The sequence below is a fragment of the Gigantopelta aegis genome, chromosome 10, assembly GCF_016097555.1.
Source record: "Gigantopelta aegis isolate Gae_Host chromosome 10, Gae_host_genome, whole genome shotgun sequence".
NCBI lineage: Eukaryota > Metazoa > Mollusca > Gastropoda > Neomphalida > Peltospiridae > Gigantopelta > Gigantopelta aegis.
In genome coordinates, this window is record NC_054708.1 from 49934033 (window position 1) to 49943784 (window position 9752).

At 32.9% G+C, this 9752-nt stretch overlaps 1 protein-coding gene across 1 annotated transcript; it reads right to left on the reverse strand.

Moving 5' to 3' along the window:
• Nucleotides 1–65: 65 nt before the first annotated feature.
• LOC121382827 (ADP-ribosylation factor-like protein 3) lies at nucleotides 66–9660 on the reverse strand. Its single transcript, XM_041512452.1, has 6 exons — nucleotides 9532–9660; nucleotides 7296–7439; nucleotides 6848–6964; nucleotides 4756–4806; nucleotides 4133–4318; nucleotides 66–3371 (listed from the first exon to the last, which is right to left on the reverse strand). The coding sequence occupies exons 1-6, from the start codon at nucleotides 9532–9534 to the stop codon at nucleotides 3321–3323; spliced, it is 552 nt and encodes a 183-aa protein (XP_041368386.1). The 5' UTR covers nucleotides 9535–9660; the 3' UTR covers nucleotides 66–3320.
• Nucleotides 9661–9752: the final 92 nt, after the last annotated feature.

The window sequence follows — 9752 nt, forward strand, 5'->3', positions numbered from 1 at the left end:
TAAATAAAATGTCTCTCTCTAGTTGTGGTCCATTATATATGCAAATAGAACTCAAACCAACGAAGTGAATATTAAATAAAGAAATTTTATTATTTCTTTCAGTCACAAAACATTGCATAATGATAACACTTTACACATGCTAAAGTAATATTTGTATTGATTAAAAACTGACCCAGTGATAATACAAATATAACTTATTCTTGTGCCTGAAAGTGGTACTGAAATGTAAAATTGTCACGTGTCCTTGTCTGAAAAAATAAATTAAAAATGTTTATCATAATTTTAAGAAACGTCATGAAAAAAAAAATTGTATTACAATATTGACAACTATATTTTAAAATGACTAACTCCAGTTAAAATAAATTTAAAAACTAATGTGTTTTGGGGGTTGTGTTTTGTTTTGCTTAATTTCCAGTTATCAAGTTGGCAGGTTATAAAAATAGCAGGTTTTCACAAAAGGTCTCCAAGACATATTAAACATTTATGCAAAAAATAGAAAATTCACTTTGATCTTAGAAACCCTATTATGAAACAAGTGATACAAAAATGAAACTCAAATAATATGCCGGAACTTTAATTTCAACAACAGAATCAAAGTAGTTTTGTTTAGAAAAATAACCACTTTCAACAACTTGTCAGCTAACATGTACCGGTACGTGTGCAATGAACTCAACAAGGTATAAAAGTTAATTTAAAAATACACACAATATACATTATTTTTTAAGTTCTTGCAATCACATAAAAAAGTGACGGGGTGAAAATAATATTACAAAACATTAAAACAGGATTCACATGGTTCTAGCACAACACCGACTTTATTAAGATTGGGTTTTTTTTAAACTGTAGTAGACTAAAAGGACTAGTTCAAGGAGAGTATCAGTATATTATCAGTACCAGTATAGTAATATCTTAAATGGCTCCCCATAATCTAAGCTAGGGAAGCAAGTAACCACTTGCCACAATTTTGTTTATAGCGAGGTCTGCTGAATCTATTGAATTTGATCTAAAATGCCAAAAAAGAACCCAGCATTTATTTTTAAATTGGTATCATATCCATGTCTATTTCTCCATGCTGCATAATACGGCTATTTATACCGTATCGAATTGTACTGCTTTCCATTGATGCATTTCCACACATGAGTTTATCGATACAATGTACTTAAAAAGTACCTTTTCTACACATATAAATGAGTACGATAAATTGTGCATGGAATCTATTTAATGGAAAGCGGGACTTCGTGAAAATGGAAATCATTATAGGTAATACAATAGTGCTTACTGAATTTTATGATCATACAATGAAGAACAAACTGTTTAATGATCAAAAAAAATATTTTGGTTTAAAACAAACCCCACCTATTCAAGCAATTACAATATACTGTGACACATCATAAATAGGCCTATATTGAAAAAACCCAAATGTTTACATTACATCAACAACTACAAAAACAAAACAAAAAATATAATTAAAAAAACAGTATCACAACCACTTTCACCAACAACTACTTTATGTGTTATCTGAATTATAAAAACCACAACAGTAAATGACTTAAAAATATAAATTGATTTTTTGTACACAAAAACAAGCATCTCCCCACCCAATTTTATCTATTGGATAACACTGTCAAAATTGATGTATCGTCCCAGTAATAAAATATAAATGACGGATGATGAACATTCACTATGCCCAACCTCAAATCACAAGTGGTTATTGATGTATAAATATGAATTTAAGACGAGGATCAAACATCAAGTGATAACTAACCAAATGACACCACAATAAAACCGGATGATTAACATCACCATGTGAAATAATCCTATAAGATAACTGTAATTACTGCCCCTAGAGTTATACCATATTACAAAATATCTTCCTCCTTTGCAGGAAAGTTACAAAATTGGAGAGATTATACAAACACACTGAAAATATTGGACACTGTTGAAGAATATTAATTATGGTAATAACAGCAGTGATAACTGGACAATGTTCACAATAATATAATAATTTTGATAAAATGGACGGAATATGAATAAAAAATGCAATTTTAACTATGTCTACCCCCACCCAAAGGTTGCGGCGTTTAAGTCGGAAGTGATAAAATAAACATACAATTTTATTAATTTATTGTAAGGTGAAAAACCCATACATGATTGATTAACATACCATTACCGGAAAAAAATATAAATGCAGACTGTCCATATAGCATATGTGGATGTACCATATAATATTTAAAAACCAGTGTATGATAAGATCTATGTGTATTAATAACTTTCACAGACACCAACATAAAATGCACCAAAATCTTGGTCAAATATCTATCACTTCACGTACAATCACTGGTAAGATTATTCATGGCACATTTCTCAAATGCTGATGCAATATTGGTAACAATTTTCTCATAACCTTATAACTACTTCTTAACAAAATTTATTCATATTTTATAACATAACCAAAAGAATGAGGTCGGTTAACTGGCAGAACAGTCATTAGGGAAATGGGCCTTTGTATTGTACAGCAAAAGAAAGGACTTGGGAAGCGTGAGTTAGTTCCTTGTGAAAAGTGAGACAAAAATACATCGAACAACGAGAACCAGCTTCTGACAGAAACACAAATCACCAGCAGCACAGTTGGTGTGTTAATCTAGTTAATACAAGAAAGAAGTTTAGTATGAGAAACAATCTCATCCGTCTGTGTAGTCGTGTGTGAACAGTGATCACAGCCATATGCTATTATGACAGCAAGGGGCATATATGTCAAAAATACTGTAAAACCCTTATATCGGACATGCAATCTCGATAGACTTTATAATCACATGCAGTTTAGATATACTTTATAATTATTAAATCCCCATTGTTTGACGTAAGACTGAAAATATCATGAATAACAAAATACAGTGATATGAATGCTGTTGTACACACATTGGTTTCATATCTGTAAGCAGGGTTACAGTTACCTGTGGCGATACAATTTATAATTTAATACCGTTTAATTTCATTTCATTTACATGTTTGTTTTTTCCAACTCTCTTTGGCAGTTTGTTGTGGTCAACTGTATGCACAAAGCCTTTTCTTTGCGAGTTACAAACCAATTTAACCACTTTCCTGGCAAAACATGTGAGGGTATTGTTGAAAAGCTGTGTAATTTTCTTATAAACCTAAGTCTGGAGTAAAAAATTAATATGTTGTATTTTACAAATATGACTAAGTTATTTGCAAACAGTTGTGAAGGTTTCATGCATTAAAATTATAAGGGTTTTACAGTATATAGTGAATACAATGAATATAATATAAATGATATTTTCAATGAGAAAGTTAAATATTTATTTCTTCTTAGATGATGAACACACTTTAATCATCCAATCTAGTCCACCCTGAAAAACAAAAAAGGGTAACATAACTTTTAAGATGAAAATTTCATGAAATTCAATTAGTAATTTTCCTTTTTGTAAAGTCTACCCAACCAGTTTTTGTTTCATGAAATGACTATTATTTGCAAACATTTGTGAAAATTTCATGTAGTAAAATATAAGTGAACTTCAATTATTCTAAATTGATTTTACCATGTCTTTAAATACATATGACATTCAACAGATGTCCAGATTTTCTAATATGCAATTTGCACCATATGGCTAATGAATTAGGATTGTTGATGCATTACGCTACTTCATACTAGAGGTACAATGTACAATTAACACACATAAAGCTCAACTATTATAGTGCACTGAACTTTTCTGATAGGCAATTTGCACCATTTGGTTAATAAATTAGGATTGTTGATGCATTACACTACTTCATACTAGAGGTATAATTAACACATTGAACTAACATCTTATATTTATGTAATGAATCAATGTAACCTGGAAATAACAAAATATCCCAGAAACGTTGTGTCCATTATAGACCTGACAGCACTGTAATAACATAAACTAACTTACCAGTACAGTGAAACCTGTCTAAACTTAACTCTCAACAAACGGAATCCTGTCAAAACCGTCCAAGTTTCATGGTACAACTTTTTTAAATTCTAAAATGGGACCCTCTAAACACCTAATCCAGTCTAAATCAGATATATATTAGGTCCCTGGCGTGATCCGGTTTAGACAGGTGTCAATGTACTACTACTACTTTATACCTGAACTCCCTCTCCTGTGAGAGCAGAACACGGCTGAATCTGCCACTGTCGATCTCTTATAGAAGACAGACTGAGACCCTCGGCAATTTCCGCTGCTGGAGCAGCACTCATCAGATCCTGTTTGTTGGCAAACACTAACACTGGGACACCATTCAGCTTCTCTTCTTCCAACAAGTCATTCAGTTCCTGTTAGGTAAAGATGCTATCTTTCTTAGATCTATATAATATTATTTTACTGTTCAGTACTGGAACCAACAGCCATGTGGTATCAATAAAGGGTTCATTCAAAATTGCATGACATTTCAGTGATTTTTTTAAAGGCACTTTGCGTAACCTTTTTCAAAAATGTTTCTGCAATCATCAACATGTTCTAATAATATTAAAATATTCTGACGTGAATTGTTGATCTCTTTTTGTTTTTGTTTTAAATGGAGAAAAATAATTGTCAACCAATTTTCATTTCCCTAGACTTTTCATGACCCAACTCAAAATTACATGACTTTCCATGTTATTTTGCATCATTTAAAAGACAACTTATCATTGAATTATTTGGGATTGTACAACTATTTGGATAGAAGGACATGAAGGTTTCAAACCAACAAGAAATAAAACTCCACACTCACCATTCCTGTTTCTTCTAATCGTTTACCGTCAGAACTGTCTATAACATAAATCTGCAATACAAAGACAATTGCTTAAAACTGGCTTTTCTTTTCATAACAGTTAACACAATACAGTTTTCTTGAGAGGTTCAAAAGGAAATATTTACCAGAAATAATGACCACTACACTTTGCAGCTATGCTGGCATTGGCATAGCCAGGGTTTTATACTGGGTCCACCCACATCAGAATAAGTCACCTACACTGTCTACGAGTCATGTTATGGAGTGACAGGTAAATATAATAGGTCACCTACACTGTCTACGAGTCATGTTATGGAGTGACAGGTAAATATAATAGGTCACCTACACTGTCTACGAGTCATGTTATGGAGTGACAGGTAAATATAAAAGGCAGGGCTAGCTCTGGGTTAACACAAAGTTTCGCCAAATTAACTATTAAACGTCAAAAATGGCAGAAAACCAGTTATTTTCTCATAAATGTAGTAAAATTATTTTGCCAACTTAAAATAAAATTTACCAATTGTTTTTAAAATTTGCAATTGGCGAATCTGGCGACTGCCAGCGCTAGCCCTGAAAGGTGGTGGGGAAGAAAATAGAAAGAGGTATGATTGAGGCTATGCCAGTGTAATCAGGTTCTTTAATTTCATTACAGTTCTGCGTAAGTTACAAATAAATAAAATGTACTTAAAGGTAGGGTCAACTCAAACAAGAGCCTTATGTGTTGGAAAGATGCATACCCGGACCACCAACACATACTGACACTTTAGCAAATGAAAAACGTGTAATTTTAGAGTAAATAAAAAACCATGATTATTCCTGCTAACTGGGGGCAGCCATTTTGTTTTGTTTTTGTGACGTCCGGTGGGATAACTTGGGGCGAAGTGACGTCAGCTCCTGACCATCTCCTGTATGTACAGTGTAAACAAAAGCAGTAATTTTCGACAAGGTGCTTCTCTTTGATCAACCTGACTTGTAAAACAGCATAAATGACATAATAATATAATAAACTATTTAACTAAATATATTTCAAGTTGTATTAACGGAACAAAATGGGGTTATAGTATTTTTCTCTGTTTAATAATCCAAAGGAAAAATGTACACTATTAGGCCTGTTGATATGCTATGTTGGAGCAAAAACGACAACCCACGATACCCAAGTGATAATTTTTTTTTCTTTGGGACTACGTAATTGGTCAGTTCTGTAGTTTTAGATGGAAAAGTCTACTTAATCAATAGTTTTACAGAACTATTTACAGTAATAAACCATGTCCATTACCATTTTAGGGGCGACAGGTAATATTCCACAATACCGGTATGTATTTTTGTTTCTAGACAGCATCAATTAATTGGCTTGTCTGGTTACCAATCAAATACACACCTGCCAATCAGGAATCACAGGTAGAAGCAACTAACAGCATAGACCAATTAACTAAGAAAACACTCCGTGTAGCATTTCAGTGCATAGGTTAATGCATGGACAAAACATTGTTAATTATTTCAACTTGTTGTGTAGCCACTTTGACAATGGTATTTTATTTTGTATTGAAAAATAATATATACAGTGCTGGATATACTTATTGCTGGCTTACTGGGATGTGTATTATTACAGAACATTGCAATGTATGACTATTTATCATCCCGCAAAAACCAGGTAGATTCCTGACGTTACGTGTTAAGTATTACGTAATCACCAGCTCGCCAGAGGGCGTACTCACTGTGATGGTACAAAATGGCTGCGCCCGTTATATATAATAGCCGTCACATTTAACCGTTTTATTAATTAACTATAGGATTATACTTGTTAATATTAAGCAATAATGTGCATTATATATCGTTGAATATGCATACCAGGCCAAATGCCTTAATTGTCCACTCCTTTAAATGATATAAATGTCAAATGGTATAAAAAACATTCTCTATTATTATGGTAAATGCAAAACAGTTTAGTGGTCCTTATAATAGTACTGCAAATACACACAATAAAGAATTTTCCCACATGCAGTATCAAACCTACTACATATTTAATAACTAAAAGATACGGCTTCAGCAATCTCTCAAATGCATAGTAATAACTTAAGTAGAGTTCAGTTACCAAAATATCAGTATTTTCAAAATAATTCTTCCAGTATGGTCGGATTTTCCTTTGTCCTCCTATATCCCATACATTTAACTTGAAGTTATTTGATTGCACTGTTTTGATGTTGAATCCCTGTGAAATGAAAAAGAGCACATTATTTAATTCATTAAACATTTTTCAAAGAGAAACACTGCAAGACAGCTTTAAAAAATTAAATCTTGTTACATCCATAAAATAGTGGAGTTTTAATTTTTATACAAAGTCTATATTATGTCAGAAAAATATGCTTCTTTCTAACATTCATAGTCACTTGACAGACTATCAGTACTTGTGTAAAATTATATAAAATTTTGCAATAATGGTTGACATGGCTACCAATTTGTAACCTTGATTAATAAAGTGGTGAAAGGAAAATTCCATTTATAATTGTGAAGATCAAATAATCATTTGATGGCTACTGTACCTGTGTTGGAGTGATGTGACTTATATCTTCTGATGCTAAACACTTCAATAGAGTTGTTTTCCCAGCATTGTCCAGACCAAGTAATAATATCCTCAGTTCCTTTTCATTAGAACCCTTTAACTTTCGTAAAAGAGCTAGGAGACCCTAAATAATAATTGATTAAATGTTATTATAAATACCAACAACTTGTAATTGGCACAATAATGTAATGAAATCTGCAATTTGTTTTAATGACAAATATTTTTTCAATTGCAGAGAATAGGCAATAAATTAAGTTGGTGAATAACAAATCAGTTTCAGTTCTTATTTTATGATTAGGTACTTCTGAAGCAGGAATTTAAAAGGAAGCTTACTTGACTGAAAGACATGTTTTATTTTATTACTGATGTCAAAATGTTTTTAATATTTCACAAACAATACTCTGATATATACATACAATGATACATACGTAACATATGTGTATATTAAAAATTCCTTTTCTATACTGTTGTCATGTGGTTTAGAATCCAATAGCATAAATATTAAAATATGGCTATTATAATGACAATGTGTGAGTCTAAGGAACCACAAAGTGAAAGGAGAAACCACTAGTGCCACATGTATTATTGGTAGGACTTTCCTTTGGCACTGTCACATATAAAGAACATTATAACAACTTATCATAAATAGAGTTAGGGTTAGTGACAGTACCAAAGGAAAGTCCTTATGTAATATTTTTACTATCACATAATACTAAAAGAAACAAGATAGCACCTATCACAGCTTTTGATTACAAGCTAATTTATAGAGAACGGATTAAAATGAAAAACCTAAAATGAGTACATCCACATAGAGGGTAGCCCGAGTACTCTGACTGTAAGAGAGCTAGACGGACATTTAGACATAAATACGCTCTCATTAGTCAGAGACCAACCTATGTATATTTTTGGCAATTCCTGACTACCAAACGGTAGGCAAAGATTCCCGCTCTAATACCACAACAATCCTATGTTTGACGTCTAATACCTTTACATCGATCATTTTCGAGTTAACTGATACAAAAAAATCCACATATTAATCACTAATACACATACTACAGAAAGAAACCCGACAGCACCCACATTCAGCTACGCTTAGTGACACTCCGTCGCAACAATTACAAAGCTCGGCGATCTATTTCGAGACGTAGATCACGTGATCGCCACTGGGCGATTCCGCCTTGTGCAGCAGATACAGGGGCCGTCTCATACCAAGCGACGTTACAACATGGATTAGTTTCTTTTTGTGTTTCTGCGATGGAATGTGCATGCTGTAAAGAACGTTTTGAGGATAAAAGTGGCCGGCTGCGTAGAACAGGAATTTGTACACGGCATTAGCCAAATCTTCCATGTGGTAACGTCGCTTGGTATGAGACGGCCCCTGTAACTGCTGCACAAGGCAGAATCGCCCAGTGTGCGATCACGTGATCTACGTCTCGAAATAGATTGCCGAGCTTTGTAATTATGGCGACGGAGTGTCACGAAGCGTAGCTGAATGTGGGTGCTGTCGGATTTCTTTCTGTAGTATGTGTATTAGTGATTAATATGTGGATTTTTTTGTATCAGTTAACTCGAAAATGATCGATGTAAAGGTATTTGACGTCAAACATAGGATTGTTGTGGTATTAGAGCGGGAATCTTTGCCTACCGTTTGGTAGTCAGGAATTGCCAAAAATATACATAGGTTGGTCTCTGACTGTAATGAGAGCGTATTTATGTCTAAATGTCCGTCTAGCTCTCTTACAGAGTACTCGGGCTACATAGAGGGATTCATCATATAAATAGTAACCCATCACACCTCATGTAGGCAAGCTACATCTTGCTTCATAACCATACATTTTATAAAAGGGTATTTCACCCATTACTGTGATTACAATTTATGTTGGTCAACTGTCAAAATATTCAAAACATTCTAAATGATGTAATTCTATTTAATAGAGAAATGAAGACAACATAAACATCATTTTCTTTTTTTAAATTGATTATTTTACTTGCATTCTCTTAACAGAAATTATTTTTATTGTTTTAAAAAACTAAAATACCTATGCGGTGTGAAACTGAAATTTTACAAACACCGATAAGTGACAAAACGAAACAAATCTGTCGAACAAAAGATATTTTCGAATACCAACAAGACGTCAGTGTTAATTAGATTTACATATATTTTGTACTATTTCCATTTTTACTCGCATTAAATGTTTTTCTTAATTTTTATTTACCATTTTAAGCAAGAAAAAGTAGCGTCAAATTGCTTGTAGCAACTACGCGTGACGTCAAAAAGTGTCCGCAAGTATGTCTCTTCTATGACAAAAGATTTATCCAAGGGACGTTATTCCAGAACGTGTTCGATTGCAGGTTGGAATTTTATCATTGTGAGCTATAAGCTAATTTTCTGTTGAACTTTTTTGACAAGTGTTTTCAGAAGTAACATACAAATACA

Bases quoted from the DNA above. Each gene is read 5' to 3' on its own strand.
- LOC121382827 (XM_041512452.1), bottom strand. The intron at 6,965-7,295 runs GTACAGTAGCCA...TTCATTTCACAG, and splicing joins GTCACATCACTCCAACACAG to GGATTCAACATCAAAACAGT. The intron at 4,807-6,847 runs GTAACTGAACTC...TTTGTATTGCAG, and splicing joins TTGAAAATACTGATATTTTG to ATTTATGTTATAGACAGTTC.